This window comes from Cyprinodon variegatus, unplaced genomic scaffold, assembly GCF_000732505.1.
Source record: "Cyprinodon variegatus isolate N-32 unplaced genomic scaffold, C_variegatus-1.0 Scaffold214, whole genome shotgun sequence".
NCBI classification, from domain to species: Eukaryota; Metazoa; Chordata; class Actinopteri; order Cyprinodontiformes; family Cyprinodontidae; genus Cyprinodon; species Cyprinodon variegatus.
This window is the reverse complement of record NW_015150667.1, coordinates 946223-967996: the sequence shown is the minus strand read 5'-3', so window position 1 is coordinate 967996 and position 21774 is coordinate 946223. Positions and strand designations below refer to the sequence as shown.

General features: G+C 36.7%; 1 protein-coding gene across 1 annotated transcript in view; it reads left to right on the top strand.

Annotated features, from left to right (window-relative positions):
- The window catches only part of LOC107088336 (metabotropic glutamate receptor 8-like), a 104633-nt gene extending 90269 nt beyond the window's left edge, over nt 1-14364 (top strand). Inside the window, exons 9-11 of the mRNA XM_015380448.1 lie at nt 7717-7857; nt 8676-8778; nt 14022-14364. Coding sequence (XP_015235934.1) covers nt 7717-7857; nt 8676-8778; nt 14022-14071 — 294 coding nt within the window. The 3' untranslated portion in view covers nt 14072-14364. The remainder of the gene's footprint in view (nt 1-7716; nt 7858-8675; nt 8779-14021) is intronic.
- The last annotated feature ends 7410 nt before the right edge of the window (nt 14365-21774 follow it).

Genomic DNA, 21774 nt, shown 5'->3' with positions numbered 1-21774 from the left:
GCTGCTGGGCTTTAAAGAGCCCACCTCTATGTTTGTGTTTGGGTTACAGAAGCATTGAAGTTTGGATTTCAAATTCTGAAGATCTTGACTTCTTAACTGACAGCCTGACTTCCAGCATTTTGCAAAGTCACCCTACTTCCAAAGCATTTGCCTTAGTCAGACACCTGCCTACCAAGGACACCCTTTCTTGTCTTTGTTTGACTCATTAAATGATTCAGAGCTAAAAGGGAGAATAGATAATAGCAAGAAGAGCAAGGTCTAATGAAGCAAAAGATAAAGTAAATGAGACTTAAATGCATAAGAAAAAAGAAAAAGCTGAGCTTTAAGAGTTGTTATAATACTCCCAGTTTGCTTTGATTAAAGCTTGGCTTTAGCATAGCTTCAAAATACTTAATTGGTAAAGTGACACTAATGTCAAGTAACAACATGCCATAATTGATTGCTAATACCTCGTGCTGTGATAAAGGGAGTCTGAAGCAGTGTTGATCTTGAACTGTAGAGCTCTCCATGTCACTCTCCTTAGAAAAGATTTTCATCGACTCCTAAACAAGAATCCCAGGGCAACAAGTGACACAGGACTTTGTTTCTCAATTCTGTTGCTGAGCTTCTGCTCGCTCTTCCCTGCTTTCATCGTTCTCTCTCCCCAAGGCCAATATTTTTTCTCAGCATTGTTTTTTTTTTCCTTTTTAGTGTGTTTTATCTTTTTGTTTTTTACATTGAAAAGTTTCTGCATTAAATCTTAATTATTCTTTTCCTCCAAATCTCTCCTCTCCATCTCTCTTTCTATAAATTGAAAGCCAAACATATAACTTTCCAGAGCTTCTTAATTTTCACACCCTTTGTCTTAGGCATGAAAAGAGTTGATGCTATTGCAGATACAGCACTGGAACTTGCAACTTATCTTTGCTTGGATTATCAGATGTAAAAATCAAGTATTTTGCAAGTCATTTCTTTATCCATTGCTTAGAAGTTTCCTATTTTTCACAGGTCTTAGAAATAAGTAAAATTGGTCCTCTTTACTGAATATTTTTAAGGGTAAAAGATTAAAAATTACATGAATGATATTCAAGGAACAAACAAAACATTAGATACCTGTCTGTGTGAATTCTCAGTCGTCCTGGTTATTAGGGGTGTGGGAAATAATCGTTTTGGCCATATATCGTGATATTCGGCTGCCCAATATAATATCGATCTTTCACTTCTTAGTATCGATAAAAAAAAAAAAAATGGTTACATAAAACATTGATGGGAAAATGGGCTACCTCTGCACCACCACTCTGGCAGAAAGCGCTGTGGAGCCCTTTAACTGTGCGTGCAGCACCAAATCTGTATTTGAGGCAGTCACAGTGGAAGCAAACCCCAAACAACATGGATAATAATACCTAATCAATATTTTCTGATGAAAATATACAGCACTTGCTGTTTTATCTCATCATTTGATTTTGATAGCTGGGGAAAATATGGCAATATATGGTGATACTGCAATATCGTGATAATATCGTATCGTGACCCAAGTATCGCGACATGTATCGAATCGCAACACTCATGCCAATACTCACCTCTACTGGTTATGGCAGCCATAGACAAGTTTTAAATTGTAAGGCAATCAGCCTTTCACTCAGGTGAGTGAAAGTAAAATCATGATTTCAATAGTCTACTATTAATTCTTACTTTATCTCATAATATTTATGCTTGTATTTATTTCGTATACTTAGCAGACATCCCAAGTTCCAAAAAGTCATTTCAGTGAGATGCTTATAACTTTAACTTAAGTCAAAAATATGTAAAATTCCTAAATTATAAATGTATATTGACCTCATAAGAAATATAATTTTTATTAAACGTAATTGAAAAGAATTTTCTCTTCATGCAGCTCTCTTAATATATTTGAATCCCTTGCCCTGTTTTTTGTTTCATGCTTTTCTGTGCCCCCATAAAACACGCTGGCCCCCTCCTGGCCCCCTGGTACATTTGGTCTAGATCTGCCAATGTTTCTCACCTTCACTAGACGTGGATATACTTTAGTATATTCAGCTGTAAAATTAGTCCGATATTTTCGTTTTTTACAAGTGGATTCAACCTCTGCTGTTTCACAGGATGCACAGCTTTGAGTGGTAGCTAGGTGAGAGTAACCTTAAACTTTTCTGACCAGTCAGCTATCTAACAACCAGTTGTCTTGAACGCTAGAGCATCGCTTTGGACAGAAACGCTGCACAGGTTTCACCAGCAACCTGCTCCCTACACCCCGCTCTCTCTTGTTGTGTCTGCGCAATCGCAGTAGTTCTAAACCACACATGATGCATGAATTATTGTGTGGCCCGCAAGCTCTCACTTGCATAAAAAAAAAACACCGCCTTGCAAAGTCTAAAATCCGTGACAATTTATCCGACTCACGGGCATCCGTGAACAACTATCGATATCAGGGAGACCCGGGATGTCTGACTTATATTGGATTTTGTATCTAAACTTTAATGGTACAGTGGAGGATTTTTGTGAATTAAAAAAAAAACCTGGCCTCTCTGCTTTAAAAAAAAAAAAAAATGCACATGCACAACCCTGTACCTGCTCCTGACAGGGAACACCTATTAAACATGTGCAAGAGCATGTATGAGCCCATTTCTCCTCATGTTCCCGGCTTGTTTAAAAGATTTGTAAGATTTCCACTATGTCAGACTCACCATCAGTAAGTGAAAATGTCGAAGAGGGCATAGGACGGCCTTACGTCCAATTAGAGGGACAACTTATTTTGATGATCCAACCGGAAAAATAACATCCTCCACTATACTTTTAATGGTGCTTAAATCATTACAGGATTTTTTTTGATTTTATCTTTTTTCCTTATCTACTTGACCGTATTTTGAACTTCTACACAATACATTTCTGGTAAGACCGAGACAAAAGCTTTCTTTGAAAAAAAAAAAAAAATCTATCAGAGAAAAAACAAGTGATGTTCCTCGAACACTCATCAAACATGGGGATGACATCATCATGCTATAGTTGTGCTTTTCTTTAGAAGGGACAGGGAGACTGGTTAGAGTGGATGGAAAGATTGAGGTAAACCACAAAACATCCTTCTACAAAATGTCTCCTCTGATCATACAGCAGGGCTTTGATGAGAAGTAATTAAATTACAACAGTAATACTGTTCACTGAGTTTGAAGTGTTGCCAAGCAGATATCCACAAAGAATTACTTGTGACACATAGTGAAATTTACTCGTTGTTCCATGCATGTATAAGCCTTCGGAATCTGAAGTTTGCGTAAGTGTAAAATTGCTTAATGTGCTTCCATCTTATTCTTTAATAACATACCATAGTCTTGAGTGACATTTTGAGCACACACCAAGTCAGACTAATTATTTACATTAGCTGTAATGCTTCAGCTCTTGTACATGCCGGATGAGAGAAGACAGCTCCCTCTGCGCCCATTAATGTGTGGTCGAACTATTAAACTGCCTGTCACAATCAGTAGTGTGTCCCATGAATTACCGTCTTACATGGACACTGAGTAATAGGGACTTACTGTACATTGGTGGAAGATGTCGGGGACTAGAGCAATGAATAATACTTTAAGTGGGAGCTTCTGGACCTGCCTGTGCTTGCTGTCAGGTAGCAGCCTTTATAGTGGCTATTCTCATTAAAGCCAAACTTGGTTTGTTTAAACCAGGAAAGTTCAGCTAATAGTGTCCTCTTAATGAGGTAAAAGTGTTTTTAAATTCTGTTACAATTTACGCCTCTGCAAAAATATTTAAACAGGGACCACTGATGCAAAAACATAAAGATGATTAACTGACCAGCAGACATAGTCTGTGTAATTCATAGGGATTTACAAAGTATAAGAAAAAAAAAAACATTTCCTTTATTATACGGTTGCCATTTAAAAAAGTAAGAGCAGTGTGTTTATATTTACATATCTGTAAATTTTTGTTTGTTCTTATTGCCATTACTGTAAAGTTTCTTTAGTGTTTCTTTTGTCTTTGCACATCTAAAGTTTTTTTTTTCTTTTGAATACATAAAGCACAAGCAGCGTTTTCATCCACAAATAGCAATTTTTAAAGGCTCTAGATTGTATTTATATCTTGACTTTGAGTGGGTCATTCTTTACACATTATGTTTCGGATTGTTATCCTGCAATAGATACTGTACATTCTGCTATCATCCAGCCTCTTTAGGTTTATTATATCCATATTCCTATAATTTCCTAATAGGTTTCATGTCCCAGTGCAAGAAAAGCATTCCAAAGCAAAATACTGCCACTACTATATTTAACAATGAAACACATTGAGGTTTAATGACATTTTATATTTGTTGGAGGCCATAACTTTTAGCCAAAGACTAGATGCAATGGAGTTAGCTTTCTGCTCATATGGTGATAAAAATCCCCTTTTTTAGAGAACAATATTTTTCTTTGCAGTGTTAAGCTATTTTTCTGTTGGTTCCTCTATTTATTCTCTATTCTCCATTTGTCCTTTGCATCTTTCCTTTTATTTCTTGAGCTCTGAATAACCCTGCTTTCTGGGTGTGAAAATGTTTTTTTTTTTCTATTCCTTTCTCCATCTGTTCCTTTGCAGCAATTCACTGATACGAATATCACCTCCATTCTTTCTGGAGCAGTTTGCTGAGGAAATGTGTGAACAAAATGTCGGAAAATAGTAATAATGCAGATTCTGACATGGTAATTTTACTGCTTTATTTGTAAAAAGACTTTAGTGGCTTGTATGTGAGGAGTGTAAGCTGTCATTAGAGCCTCAGGAGTTTAGTTTTTATTCCTGCTACATTGTGAATTCTCTTTTATCTGAATCTTATAGTCTTATAGCTCTTGTTAGTTTTAATGGAAACCAATCTGAGTTTGGAACATTAAGGCTAAGGCCACTATAGTTTATTAAAGTGAGAAATTAAATAAATTCAAATAACAATAATAAAAAAAACCTTCGTATTTTGTTTTTAACTGACGCTTTGACGTTTGGGTGAGCACTAAGTAGATTTAATTCAAAGAAAAAAAAACACAAACAAATTTCTTTTATGTATATTAAACAATGTGTCAACCCCCAAAACGTGTTATTATGATCAAAGGGGAGGTCAACCTTTTTTAATGCTGGGGAAGTTTTCTTTATTAATAAACAATATGGTCTTTACCTTGTTCTAAAATTATAAAATGTATTTACAAATTACTGAAAACAAATGGGAGATACTAGTAAACCTGTTAGTTCAGAAATTGAAAAAAAAAAAACTATAAAGGAGAGAAATTTTTTTGAGAACCTTAAACAAAGAGTCGTTGATGGCATAAGTAAACACTCATTTGTTTTTTAAATTCAAGTTTTTAGAGGAAAATAAAATCTGTTGTTGAACAGATGGCTTCAGATTTAGTGCTGGAATCTTCATTTCTGTTCTGGGACAACACAGACTCTGTCCAGGTGTCTCAAATTGCCCTCATGTCACAGTTGAAATTACACTTTATGTAACTACACCCTTCTGGAAGACTTACCCCAACAATCAAATCTTGAATTGGAGAAAGATGGATGGCTGTTTATTAGACTATTCCTATTCACATAAATGGTTTCATTTGTTTATTTAGTTTTTTAATCCTGAAGTGAAAACAACATTTGCAGTCCTAGCAACTGATGATCCTGGGATACAATAAGCATTTTAAGATCTTACCCAGGTAATTAGCTAACAATGACTTGGTTGAAAAAAAAGCAACAAAAGTTGATATTGCAAATCTTGTTAAAAATAGCTAACCTGAAAGCAAGTTTTCTAGCTTTATAATTCCTTTACATCTCTCTCCTATTTCTATTGCAAAGAAACCGTGAACATGGATGTGATCCTCAGTAAAATCTCTACTGTGATATAATAGTTATAAACCACGCTTTTAAGATTTTCAATAACTGAGGTAGATGTGAAGTCTTAGACATTCCCTTGTGTTCTTTATGTCTCTCTGTCCAACACTGCAATTTCACAACTTTGTGCACTTTTATTTCATTTGTCCTTTTCTCTCCTTACCATTGCCTCTACAAGTAACTTTCTTCTCCTATTCTTTGCACTTAGATTGTCCCAAAACAACAATTTTGGTGTCTTGTTTCCTTCTTCCCTGCCACCTCTCAATTGCTTTTCTCTTCTGGCGATCTTCCATTTTTACCACACTTGTCCTTTACTCTTCCACCTCCATATTATATACACTGAGGGTAGCACTCGCCTGATAAGCCCCATGTCTTGAGAGCTTGTCAGCTGTGTCAGGATTGTGGGTGAAGCCCATCATTACATCTGTCCTCCTCCAAACTACTCTCTGAAACTTACCAAGGACTTGTGGGCAGTGTTCAGTCCATTGTATTGTGTGTGTCAGAAGAATTTCTGTTTTTGTTATGTTTTTTTTTTCACTTTTATTTGGCAGAACAGATTCTATTTAGTAAAACTGGTAAATTTAGTGAGATGTACATAAATCTATTAACACTTAACAGAAAAGGCTATGATTTTCAGCCTCTGCAGCCTACAGTTTAAAATAACTGTCTGAAAATGTGAATTTATTCAACTCTCAGGTAAATAAATGAAAAGGTATAGTTTGGGATGAGTATGTCACTCATCAATAAGTCAAGCCCTGAAAGTTGACAATATTCTGTTGCTTTCTGGTCCCATGATAGTCCAACTTTATCCAAACTTGGTTACTTGATGTGACCCATAAAATTGTGGGGACAACAACGACAATACATACTTTAACAGTGGGGGTGTCTTCTAGTTTCTGCCTCAGATTTTCAACTGGCCCGAACTCATGTGGAAGTGATCTAGCACAATGCAAGGTTCAAGATGGAATAGTTTGTCGATACGGCTCCCCTGAGGCTTGGATAGTCCAAATGCTGTCTTTTGCTCTTTGGCTCTGGGTGTGCATGTTGAGTGTCAGTTGCTCATCTCACATGGGAGAATTTGGTGGAGTGTGTTGGAAGGATAATGTCAATCTGTTCAACTAAACTTGCCATATGGTATTGTATTTGGGAATAGATTATTAAAATGATTAATCTAGTGTATCTTATTTGGACATTTAGTGCAACATAAGTTAAGCACTTCTGTATTTTTTGCAGTTTGACCAATAAGTCTGTTTCTCACAGAAAATTAGACTATCTCTAAAGAACTTTGTGGATATTATTATTTTAGCTACCGGTATTTAATCTTGTAATTTTTGGTCATTCGTTTCCATGTTTCCATTAGTACTTTTAATAATTTTTTTCTTCAGTACTGGGCTCAAAGATTTTGAGAATGAAAGGAATCCTCACCATCTTTACCTCACCACACAGCTCCTTTATAATATCATTTGGGCCTAGCTAGGTACCTCCAAAGTAAAGTTGTAAATTATTTCCAGTCAGAAGACAGATGTTAACATTTAAAGGTGACATTAATGATATATATATCTGCCAGGGTTATGAATAATATAGAGCTTAACTGTAATGCATGATGTCTTACCTTGCTCTATATCATGTCTCTTTTTGCAGGAGATATGTACAGTATCACTTTGAGACAAACACCATTTTGGTGTCATTATCGCCCATCCTGTGTCAGTGAGACTCGATGCAGAAGTTTCAGGATTTTTTAAAATCTGTAACCAATCTTTCTTTTAGATTATTCCTCAACTTCCTGTTATTGAGTTTTCTTTTTTTTGTTTTGTTTTTTAGTATTTCAGAGATAAATCGTTCTCATTTTCTCCCTCTCTGTATGTATCCTTCTTGTCTTAGATGTATATCCAAACTACCACCCTGACAATCTCTCTCAGCCTTTCTGCCTCCGTATCTCTGGGGATGCTCTACATGCCTAAGGTCTACATCATCCTCTTCCACCCAGAGCAGAACGTCCCCAAAAGAAAACGCAGCTTCAAGGTGAGCTGAGCTTCAAATTTCACATCCTGAACTACTGCTAAATTACAGACAGGAAAACTCATATGCAGAAAACTGAAGTGAATCAAAATCTAATTGAATTGCCCAAATTGTGAATATTACTGGTATTCTCTTATTTGCAAGAATAATAAGAAAAAAAACAGTGTGCAAAATGGAGGACACAAAGCTGCAAAAAATGATATGAGGCTGTCTGAAATGATGAATTGGCTTCACTTTTCAAACAGGTGTTGGGATTACATTTGTGAGTGCATAGAACCACACACTGGGGATTTAGTGAAGTCAGAGAGACAGACATGAGGCAGCAGAAAAAAAAGATTACTTGGCCAGTACTGGAAATCCTGGGTTTGAAGTTACAGTGTTCTACAAAAGTATTCACACCTCTTTAATGGCAACCTTATTTTAAGATTTAATAGATATGCAAAAAGTGTATTTGTATTCAGTTGCCCAGAAACACCTTTTGCAGCTGTAAGTTTTTGAGGTAATGTTTGAGCACAAGATAATTTTGCCCACTCAGACTAGAAGTCATTGGTCTGTGAACTTGTTTTTCTTGCCACAAATTCTCATTGGATTATTTCTTTCATTTATTGTTAAAGATATGAGTAAGATGACTTTTGAAAACCAGTCGTTTAGGTTGAAGGAATAAAAGCTCTTTGATTTGGATTGGTTACAAATTCAAAAAGCCTCCAATTGTGCAGTATGTTGTGTTGGCATATGAAGTTTGTGATAAAAAAATTTTCAAGGTGGAAAAATAATGAAAACTTATTTCTTAGGTTCATCATAGATTCTTTGAATCTTTACAGGCAATCGTTACTGCAGCAACCATGTCAGGAAAGCTGACCCAGAAGGGAGACCGACCAAATGGAGAAGTCAAGACCGAGCTATGTGAGAGCATGGAGACCAACAGTGAGTAAGAGAACACCATTTTTTTTATAATTACACATCTAAACCACAAGAAAACCACTTCATGGATTAAATTCTTTTTCATTGCGGTTAAACATTAAAAAGGAACTGTATTACAATTGACAGATTGGAAAAATACATTTGAATAGCATTGCAGCACAACAACAACAACAAAAATAAAATTGACACATTCTATTTGTTGTTAAACACAGAATTGTTGGTAACCTTCTGATAATACAGAAAACATGTATTAGTTTTGTTAGTTTAAAGTCATTTTAGTGTTAAACCGTTAAACTGTTCACAGATAGGGTCAGCAATATTTTTATTAAATGTAAAATAATATTTTTCATATGACAGGCCATGGCAACTGCCTATAATGGGTGCAAACAGATTCCAGAGTAAGGACGGTTATTCACAACCACCCACTGTTTTTAATGCATTCAAAATATTTTGTTAATTACTTGTCCTCGTAGATTAGTGATGCACAAACAAACAAATACAACCTATCCCTAAATGAGTTCAGTGTTTGAACCTTTTTCATTAATTTGTTTTTTGTTAGTTTTCAATTAAATTTCATGACTCACTTTTTCTTTCCTGCCGTGGTGCCAATTTCTAAACAGCATGGTGTGAAGTACTGCCACGTCCATGTCAAAAGCCTCATTATGGATTGAACTAGCTAACCCCATTATCAGAATGTATCAGTGAAAGAGGGTTTTCACATGCCTGTGTGTGATCTTAGAGTAGTACATATATATTTTTTAACTTGAGTTAAACAGTGGGAATAGTTATGAATGTAACATAGTGCGGAAACAGTTTTGAACACCCCAAATAATATATGCAAACAATTAACTTTGTATAACAGAGTATATGGCAGTCCCTGGTTCTTAACGTGCACTGCCCTGCTGTCATCTAAAACAGAGAAACATCTAATACATGCAGGGCAGTGTGCATTGAGGACCAGGTTTAAATGAAATACACAGGTATTGGCACAGGGAACAATCCTTGATCACCTCAAACAATCCTGAATCCTATTAGATACATTTAAAGCTACAGTGTGTATTAATTACAGGGATATACAGTCAGAAATGTAATATATTATACATAACTATATTATTTATCATCATCTACGAGCTCAGCCTCTTAACCTTAATATTTGCGTTGCTACCAAAAAAGACTGCTAGAACTGTAGAGGAGGCTAAGCAACAACCCCCCTGAGCCAGGAAAGGGGGCCCCTTAAGCACATATTGAGTTGCTTCCCAGAAGCTCCAGGGAGAGGCTGATACTGCTGGTGTCACAATCAGATGCTCTAAATGATCACAGAGAGCCTCTGTATTGTCATTGCCAGCTGTTGTAGATCTAAACCCAGAAAGCTAGCTGTTAACTTCATTAGAGCCCTAAACAACATCCACTCTGCAGCATGATCAGGGCTTAAACTGCATAGAAGTGACAGCTGCGAGTGCTGCAGGTATCAAACCTGACATTCTGTTGTAAGGGGCTACGACGGCAATATTCACACAGCAGGTTTTGATGCTCGATTCCTAATTTCCTTTGCATAGTTACTCAGACTGCTGCTTTAATGTAGCCATCATTCGAGTCCAGTCCAAACAGTCCATGGCTCCAATGCGACCCACATGCACAGAAGGACTATGTACACAGCAGTGCACTGTTTAGATAAGTAATAGATGTCACCATTTCTGTGTTATTATAAATTGTTCAACAGTAGGAGCCAACAATATTTTTTCCTTTTTTTTTTTTTTTTTGCATCATAAAATGGAGAAAGGTGAGAAAGAAAAACTACTCACACCACAATGAGTTTTTGGCTTTTGTGGAGCAGAAGCTTTATCAGACATGCATTACATTATTTCTTTGGGAGGTGAAAAAATCTGAAATGTGTTTAATTTGCCTGCAGTGTGAATGTAGCCAAAGTGCAGTTGCATAATAAATACTCTCCACATGCAGATTTAGTACCACCATCACCCCAATCTCACAAACATGTAGCGCTGCAACTAACAATGCTTTCCTACTTGATTAACTGTTCCAACTACACCACTAAAGAGTTCTGGATAATCAAAGGTTTTTTATCTAAACTTTTTCAATATTTCTTTTTACAATTTTAGCATAATCACAGTCTGTATACTCAAGTCAACAATTAATAATTGCAAAATGAGTTGATTTTTAGAGCCATACACACATGAGAGCTTGCTGGAGGAAATCAAATTCCTGTGATTGGCTACTTTTTAAGAAATTCCACCTCTTCATACAGTACTGTTCTCTTCCTGGTTGTGGCCAATAACTTTAACAAACCATCTTCAGGGCAATCGCTGTTCTCTTAAAGAGATACAAAAAAATGGTTAAGTGAAGTCATGAATGTGTTTTGACAGTAGCATCCATATTCTCTAAAATGTTTAATGATATAATTTTGAACTTCCTATGCAGTGAGCTTGGCTTCGCCATTGATGTTTAGGAAAATGAGGCTCCAGTGAACTTTTGTTTATAGCTGGAGAGATTTCTAATCAGTTGGATATCAAGTAAGAGAGCAGGTATTAGCCTGAAGATATTTTGCTAATGGTACTAGCTACATCCTGGAAGAAAACAATTAAGTCTCAAGAGGCAGAGTTTCCTGTAAGCAGCCAATATCAGGTAGTATATCTTTTCTCGTTGGGTTTATCCTCAAAGTAACAAAAGTTGACATGAGTGCACAGATACAGCTCTACACGTTACAAAGGCTAAAGAACAAGCCATATGTACAGAGAAAAAAAGGGAATTCACTCATACTTGTGTGAATATTTTAGGTCCTTATTTTGTCTGCATTAATAAAACTGCTACTTCATATCGAGAGAGTTGTCATGCTGGGACAAAAAAAGATATTAAGGCCTAAAGTGAAGTATGACAGCCTTATCAGCAAAATGACTGGATGTTTGGGTACCTTCCTGTGAAATCAAGGTCCAGCCTCTCTGCAGACCTTACACTCCACTCTGGATCAGTGGAAAAAGAAGGAGATAGAGCAGAACTGTGATCAAGCTGCCAGGGCACAGGCTGGGCTCCCTGACCTGAAACACCCAGTGACCTCAGCATACATCAGTGAGTGTGCCCTAGCTTTCATCAGAAGAATTTTCACAGCGACCCTGCATGCTTTAGATGCATCTCTCTTGCAGCACACCTGATAGAAAAGATTGCATGACCTCCTCAGCAGCCATCAAGTGCTGCCAAAGTCTATTAATTATACATTCACATCAGTCCGGGGTTTCTCAGCAAGAAGACACTTTAAACATGCAGGGCAGCTGTCCCTGAGGCCCTAAAATGAGAACCAGTGTCCAATACATTGCTGGAGAGCTTCAGCTTTTACATTCATCTCTTTTCTAACACTGAAGCTAATGTCTGTATTCAGTTGATGTTGGAAAAATCTTGTGAGATAGTAGCTCTAGCTTCTAGGACTGGATTTGATTTAGAGGCTCAGGATACCTTTCCAGATTTTGACATTATCTGTATAAATCAAAATGATAAGCATTAATAAAAGTTAGAATTGTTTTTTTCTGTACCTGTTATCACTGGAAATCCACAAAGTTCCTGTCAGAAGAAAGATGCTACTAAAATACAATATTTCCACTATTATTGTTGATACAAATCAAATAATTCGAAGAGGACACTCTAAAGCAGGCATCCCCAAACTCGGTCCTTCAGGGCCGCTGTCCTGCAGGTTTTAGAGGTTTCCCTGCTTTAGCACAGCTAATTATAATCATTGCGTTAGAGCTAAAGCCTGTTAATCAGCTTTCAATTAAAATCAGCTGTGCTGGAGCAAGGAAACCTCTAAAACCTGCAGGAAGGCAGCCCTCGAGGACCGAGTTTGGGGATGCCTGCTCTAAAGAATCCAATATTCTGTCAGCATAAAATATCCCCTAGCAATGGTGGCAAAAATAAGTGCTTTTGATTCAAATTTTGAACCCAGTTTTAAATCGTGTCATTTCCCCATCAGTACGTTTCAGATGTTTTGGGGGTTTTTTCACGGAGCTGTAATGATGATGTAAATTTTCACAGATAAATCTTGACAGCAAATGTTACACCTTTTAATTTGAGGGTAGGACTCCAGCAGCTTCACGTATTCTGTGACTGACATTGCTAATTGTTTTTGCAGAGTTCCTTCTAGATAGCCATCCTAGATGCATTTAAACACCAAATTTCATGTGTAGCCACCAATACTCTATTTGATTTTAACTCTCGCTATATATTTTACATTATCCTCTGAAATGCTTTCTTCCAGAATTACCATCCATTAATGCAGTCAGAACAGCTTCCCTTTCTCTACAGAAGCAGAGCATCAACTCTCTCTTTATTTTAGCTAACAGTAGGAGGTTATCTGTTCATTAGACAAATAACTTTTACAGGCTGATGGGGGTATTTTATTATTATTAGTGAGGATTATATCAGATTAAAAAGAGCTGAATGCAAAACAAATTTGCGATTTACATTTAAAGTTTTGAAAAACATTGGGCCCCTCCTACTTTTGAGTACTACTTTGTGTTGAGTGTTACAGTGCATAAACTCCAAATGAATTGCTGATGAAGGTTCTCAGTCATCCAGGTCAAAGTCATTCCGTAAAAATTCAAAAAATATCCACTGGATTGGTTTTCAAGATTTGAAGACGTTTCGCCACCTCTCCAGGAAGCTTTCTCAATTCAAATGTCCAAATGAATTAGTCTTTGTTTGTATGATGACACAACGTGAACAAGTTAAAGAGCTATAAATACTTTTGAAAGGCACCATATGAGTTGCAAAAACCCAATGCATACATAACAGGAAAGTGGTTAAGCATCTATGCCGCTGCAGAGACATTGTTTAACAGGGACAAAACAGAGGGGACACAAAACTTTGCACATGCTGAAGTCTCAACAACTTAGGTGGTGTCCTGATGGGACAACATCGCCAGTGATCTATTTTAGCGGAGTGTTGACCAAGTGGTTAGAGCAGTGAGTTTTTGCTCTTAGAAGTTTGCAAGTACCCAGTTCAATCCCTACAGGCTGTATGCCAGGTCTCTGAGCAAGACCCTTAACCCCTGGTTGCTCCCCGCACAATGGCAGCCCACTGCTCCCCAAGGGGATAGGTTAAATAAAGAGGTAAACTTCTCCAATGTGAGATTAACAAAAGTTCAAATATTATTATTTATTTATTTTTCTTTTGTTTCCTTGTCTGAACTTGAATTTTGCTACAAATGCATTCTTACACTTCTCTGTTGACTTGTCTTCATACAGCTTCATCAACTAAGACGACTTACGTCAGCTACAGTAATCATGCCATTTGAAGGGACTACGAAGGGAGGGAGCGTGTCTTCTAGGGAGCCAAGTAAGAGAGGAGGTGGAGGGGATCACATCTGATTTTGCCGAAAACCGGTGAATGCACAGAGCGCCCAATGGAAACCAAGCATGAGACATTTTGTATTTGTTACCCATCAGAACCACAGAGGTGGGACCACTCAAACAGCCAGTCAGTGTGCCTGCTTTGCTGCTACTCTCAGCTCATTGGTCCTGCCATGAACTTACCTGTTTAAAGAAAGAAAAAAAAATCTTTAAAAAAGTAAAATAACACAGGACAATGGACAGCAAAAAAAAAAAAAATTAAAAACGTTTAAAAAAAATGTTAAAAAATATCCGAAGATGTGTAGAAATTATATATAAAAGGGCAAAGGTGGGGCTGAAAAAGAGATTTAACAAACTACATTTTAAAAGATATTTAAAAAGAGAAATGTAAGAGAAAATCTATGAGACTCAAAGTGTTTGTTGTTGTTCTCTACTTGTAAGTATTTTTGTGGTTGTGACAATTTTTTCATTCTTGTCTCACCGTTGTCTTTGGATCGCCCTTGCATAATGAGATGAGTGTGTTTCCTCCTGCTGTCTTGGCGAACCGGGTTGTAGCCTTGGGTTGTGAACCTGTCTAATGCCATGGTTGAAGCATGCCAGTTTTTATACAAAAAGGAGATTTATTTATAATAAAGGAATGTTTTGCAAATGTGTAGATTTGTTGTCATGTTTTTGATAATTCAAGGTAATTAAGGTTTTTAACTCTTTGAATGACAGAAATTGGGAAATTTGATCTTATTTGCATATGCATATGCATACAGTGGCATCATTTTAAAAGGAAAAAAAATTATCTGACACTCTATCAAGTGAAAAAGGGTAGGTAGCTTTCTCTAAGACATAGCAAAGCAATAATTTTTTTGTCAAAATTTAAATTTCCAAGATAAAAGCAAAGAAATTTAAACCTGCTGTGTTAGAACGTTAAATTCTTGTACATAGATGTTTTACATGTTGGATAGACAATTAAATAGGGGATATGTAGATTTGACCACCAATAAACCTTTAGAGGAACCAGGGGAAGGGCGATATGGCTTGAATATCTGACTTTTAATTATTTTTCTTACCAGATCTTGTGAATCACTTATTTTTCTCACTTAAGTTTTATAATAAAAATGACATATTGCTTTGATGTCCATCATGCCCCCTTGGCGGTGACCTTAATTTAAAGGGTAAATTTAAGCTTTGAGCCTTTCTTTTAAAATAATGTTTCCCAAAATGAATTAAATATAACACACTAACTCCATCTTGTATTACAAAGAGACCAATTTTATCATAATACCCTTATAAGAGGTGACTAAGAGGGAATGAGGACAGCGAGAGCCAACTTTAACAATGCCATAAGGTCAGAGCCATGGTCAGAAAACCCAGGATAGTTTCCACGATGCCAGCAACACCAGGAGCATGTGGCAAGGCATACAGGCGATTACAGAGTACAACTCACTCACCCCAACCCCTGGGCGCCCTCCTGTTCACTCTGATGACACACGACTGGGTCCCCAGGTTCACTACCAATCACATCAGGAGGTTTGCAGACAACACTACGGTGATGGGCTTCATCAGAGACGACAACGACTAGGACGAGAGAGAGGAAGTGGAGCAGTGGAGAAAACAAAGGAGATCATTGTTGACTTCTGGAAGAACCGGCCTAACCACGCTCCACTGCTCATCAACAGGTCAGCTGTGGAGGTGGTCTGCAGCACTAAATTGCTGGGGATGTACATCAGAGACAACCTCACCTGGGTTGTAAACACCACCTCTCTGGTCAAAAGGGCACATAAGTGCTTGTACTTCCTCCAGAGGAAGAGGAGAGCCCAACTGCCCCAACCGAAAGAAGCACCATAGAGAGCGTTCTGACCATCTGTCTCACTGTGTGGTGTGGAGGCTGCAGCACCTCAGACTGGAAGAAGCTGAGACGAGTAGCAGAGAGGATCATCAGGGCTCCTATTCCCTCCATTAAGGACATTTCATCCCAGCGCTGCGTGTTCAGAGCCCATAACATCATCAGTGACCCCTCACACCCCCACCATGGACCGTTCTCCCATCTGCCCTCTGGGAATAGGCTTAGCAGTATTTGCTGCAGGTACAGCAGGTTCTGCACCAGCTTTTCCCCCACTGCCATCAGACTGTTGAACTGTTAAACTCTAAACTCGACTCTGCATCACTCTTGCAACTATATTTTCGCACCACCAACGTGGCAGAAACTTGTATAATCCTTTTAAATAAGAGAACTCAATGTTATACAGTATTTTGCAGCTTATTTATTTTACACTACACTGAACCTTCCATATTGAGGCCCTTTTGCAACATAATTTTTTTATTACTCATTTTCCTTCTGTCCTTTACTGTTTACATCCTGACCACTGCTGCACTTTTAAATAGTAATGTTCATTTCACTGTTCTAAGCTGTATGCAACTGAATTCAATTTTGTATACACGCTGTGCATACAAAATGAAAAAACGTTTGTCTAAGTACAAAGTGATGTCACTCTGAAGCCCAAGAGGGATACTAGATGACAAAAATCGAGATTTTCCCCCAAAAATTATCAATCTAACCCTAACCCATTCTTCATGTAATATGAGGAGGCAATATATTGCCTCCCAAAACTTTGATACAATATACAGCAACAACCCAAACGAAGAAATGAATATAAAAAAACAAAACGATACTGTATACTTGGTGGATGCCAGAACTAAGTGACTGACCTTCACCAGGTCTTTCTTTCTCATGAACCATCCACTGTGGCTGGAAAAAAAAAAAAGGTTCCATAAAGAATCTATATTCTTCTTCAGAGCCCTCCTGTATAAAACAATGCACAACTTCCGTACCAAAATGTGGCAGTAGGGCGGAATCTTGTAACCAACCCAGATGTATAAAACCCTGTACATGTTACTGCACACCTTTACTTTATCCTAATCTTTGTTAATTCAAACGCAGCTGGTTGGAACGCCCAGTGTCCGCCTACAAATTAATAGGTAATATAAATAGCTGAAAGGCTCCCACTGCATGTCCCAGTAACCATGACAACGATGCTCTCAGGTTGTCCCAGAGAGACTTATTACAGCCAACCAACAACTTATTGAATGACATTAGCGACTCACTAAAAAAATCGACTAAGTCTCTGGCTCTGTTTTTTTTATTTCTACAGAGTTAGTTTGAGGTCCAAAAGTTTCTTTACCAGGAATGAGAACAACTGTCAAACTTAAATATATCCTGTGTTTCCATTAAGAAAAAATATCAACACAAACGGGAGAAGCAGGCTATAGTAAATGTTTAGAACATTTCAGAACAATAAGACAGATAAATAAATAGATGCTAGCCTTTGTGCACCAAGCCTACGTGCAGTTTGTTCTCAACACAAGTATCGTAATTATTATCATTGTAGGTTTCCTGTAAAGGAGTGCTGAGTCTAACTGGCCAGCATGCCATTCTTTGAAACACATTTGTGCATGACAAATATGTGTACAGCTTTTTACATAAACAGTATTTGTGAAAATTGGCTAGTCATTTCAACTTCTGATTGGATTTGTATCTATCATTTAAGATATCTAAGCAGCACAGGTGTGGCTGCCACTGAGACCTCTTAAGATGACTGTTAACCCGATACAACCCCCACTTAGAAAAGTTAGATCTTGAACTGGAATTACACAGTTCCTTAGTGCCTCCCTTTGACACTAAACAATATAAACCAGCTACAGTAATAATCCATCCATCATCATGAATCAGCAGGAGCTCTGAATACCCCCCCGTGCACAATTACGCACGCCTTTACACAGCTATTAATAAACATGCATGGACATCTACAGCTTGTCCACCTAAATAACCATCACATCTGACTTGTTTGGTATTAGCATGCTGATTCACCTCCTTTTTTCGTTAGAATCAAAGTGTCCCTTTGAGAATAAAAGTAATTTTCTGCTACTCGGCACACGGACCAATGTGTATTTCCATGACCTAAAGGCAAATATTTACAAATTACATCCGACTGAGACTTTTTCCATCTGTTTTTTTTAGATCTTTGTGGTGTTTTATGAAGATAAATGTCATTCAGTTCAAGTTTACATCATTAAAAAGCTCAAACACGTGCAAGAACCTTGGGTTTGTTGCTCGTTTAATTTATATTTACCAAAGAGAGAAACTTTACTTTTTATTTGGTTAGCTTTAGTGCTCTTTCACTTTTTGTTGTGGATTTAAAAAGTTCTATTCTAAGCATTTAACAATTGTGCTTCATGGTTTTTTCAGGTCATGTAAATCATATAGATTTTAAATCATTGGATTTAAATCATTTTTCAACCTCACCGTCTAGTAATAAACCTAAGTGCAGATTAAACTGTTTAAATTACTGTAGCTCTATCAGTGAGCAGCAAGCATTATGCCATGTTTGGAACAAAAAGAAAAACTTCAACTCCCTCTAAAAAATAAAAAATAAAATCTTAAATTAATGAGCTGTAGTAAACAAAAACATTTTCATTTTGGCAAACAATTAGAGCTGAATTAAACACAAATATTTGTTCTTACCTATTAATTTGTTTTCCTTATCTTTAGAACTTGTGGATTTATTTTTGAAATATTTGTTGTTAAATATTTTGTATCTTTATTTCTAAAGCAATTACCTTTTATCTGAAGTTCAAATTATAGTTATCTTTCCATTTTTCCTGAGTGTGGACCAAAGTAAGAAAATGAAATACAATAGTTTACTTTGCTCGTTTGCAGGTGCTTGTTTTACTGCAACTTAAGCTTTTCAATTCTCAGGCGAATGAAAGTCCTTTCCTTGGACAATGCAACCGTAGCTCACCTGGTATAGAAATCAAAGCTAACACCATTATAATAATTTTATGGCCATAAGAATTATGATAAACTAGGTGAGCATTTTTTTTCTTTAAGCTTTTATTTGGCTGGTTCTGTAAGGATGGGTTTATCTTTGACTGACAGCACTGTGAGGTTTTCACATCAATCATTAAAAGCGAGAGTATTTTTGAACAACCCCATTGAAAGCAGATGTCAGTAAGCCCTTCAGATGAAATCCATAATGTGTCAAAGGATAAAATGTGGCTCGTTTTAGCACTTGTCTGTTATCAACACTCGGAAGTCTGCGAGTCATCTGGTGTTTTCAGAGGAACCCAGATGGTGCCAATCTGTGTACAGAATGGATTGATGCTCTCAATCAGTACTCTATCAGATGAACATCAGTGTCAACGTGCAGGTGATAAAGGTGTAGTTATAGGCTGATTTGTTGGATTGTAATATTTCGGCTGTGACGTTATCATTTGCCTTGATGGTTCCTGATAGAAGGGTCTTTTGGCATGTATCATCATCCTGAATGTCACATAAAATTTCAGCTTTTAAATGGTAATAGTAATAACCAATATCAACAAATGAAAAAAAAATCCTATGTACAAGTTTCAATTCTGGATTTCCACATCAAACTATTATTTTATGTAGCTCAAGTACACCTAAATTCAGATGTAAAATTATACTCTATGAAAAAATCACATTTTCCTGCCCCTTTACTGAAGATTTCCCTTTATTTTACTTAAAATTAACCAACCAGCTGCTTACAAAGCCATGACATCCACTTCTGGTGTGTAAACATTTGGCTTCCACTGGATATATAGTCATATTTAACCGGAAATACAGAGTGTACCTAACGATTTAAAATACTCATTTTCACATGGTCATCCCAGCAAAATCTGCTTCATATTTTCCACTGAAGAATTGTGATGTGTGTGTGTGTTTTGGATTGTTGTTCAAGTTTTAGCCATTTGACCACTCTCTCCCTGAATTGAAAGAAACTGATTTAAAGTACATAAAAAAATTCAATCATAAACTGTGAGATGATGAAGCAAGTCTCTCAAAGTGGAGTGAAGGCTAGTAGACATAGTCAATTAATTTCCATTTTAAGATTAATCGATTCATCAAGAAAATTGATGTATAGCAACAGCCCTAAAGATATCGAATAAACTATAATTACCAAACATTAAGAGGCTTCAGAGGTGTCATGCCGAAGGATTTAAACCTGGGAACGCTGTACCAGGTGTCCAGGCTGTAGTTGGTAGCATCCTATTTATGAACTGTTCAGCTCTTAGTGGTGCATAGTGCACAAGAAGAATCCAACGATAACAATTGTACTACCTTTCTATGCAGCAGGGAGCAAGTTCATTACGGACACAATTAGACTTTCCAGAAGTACAACTTCAAACATATACCCATTTCATTCAGCTCTTACAATTATTAAAAAGTTACAGTATGAAAAACAATGACTTCTGCAACTTGGTATGGCAAATTAAACTTAATTCAAGTTATCTACATTACACTAATTTATAGCACATGTACACACTGTATTTATCTATTGTACATAAAAAGCTGTGCTTAAAGGTCTAATGTATCTATCTCAGAAAAATCAGTCAACCTTAAATCTGTCATTCAGTTTTTTTAAAGATGCTTTTAATGTTACATCATTAGCACATAAAAACAATGGTTCAAATATATCAAAAAACACAATTTAATTCACATTTAGTGTGTGTAAACTTTTAGGTGCAAATAGCACATGCTTCGTCAATATCCTGCTGCATTAAGCTTTTTCTTTTCATTTTTGTCTAGCAAAATAAAGTATTTGTTGATGCTTTTAAAAAGTCCCCTTTCATTTAATGAAGCATATAAATTGGATTTGCACTTGAAATGGGAACGTAATGTTTAACATGGCCAGAAATATATCTGGTATGATTTACTTTTAAAGTTAAAGGTTTAGAAGTCTAGTTATGTGAGGCATTTCCAATTTTAATTGCAAATTTTGAATGCATTTATTCAGGGTTAGATTATTTTGTATATCAAGCAGGTTTTAAAAGATGTAATAGATTTTTTCAAAAGCTGACCTGCTATTGCATTTTTTCTGTGATTATGTTAGATAAATTAACACTAGGTGACGATTACCTCTGAGACAAATAGCTGACTGCACCTAGTTCAACAGTGCATAGAGGACAACTCCTCCACACTAAAGCATGAAGGCAGAAGCATTATATTCGGGCAGTTTTTTTCCTAAGGATACATGACTGCACTTAAGGTTCTTGTGTCATAAATTCTTAGGTAATTCCTTCAACCATTCATTGAGTGAGACCAAAGCAACAACAAATAAAAAAATAAAAGAAATTGACATGACAAAATAATAGACAGAGCAAAAACTGTTTTATGAAAACATGAGAAACCAAAAAGTATCTTAATCTTTTTTGTTTGTTGGCGTTAAAGGGCGCAAAAGTCTCACTTCAGACATTGCTCAATGCTGTGTTTATTAAAGGGATCAAACACTTCCATCCTCTGTATTTTTGGCTGTCCTGCTTATTGATTATAGTTGAAAAAAAGAGAATTAAGCCATAAATCCCAAATCCAATACATTCTGCTTTTTAAATGGCGGGTACATTTCTGGATGTCAAATAAACATCATTTAAACATGTTCTCCAAGTGGGGTTCTTAAAGCAACACCTATATTGAACCGAAACTTGCTTTAGAAAAGACATATGAAAGATGCTTATGAAAGTATTTTGATAGCTCGATTGCCTCGAGAAAGTGCAGCTTGTAAACAGAGTATTTGGCACAACAAGAAGGAATTTATATGAATGAAGTTGAAGGATTGATTGACCTTCACAAAGTGAGAAACAA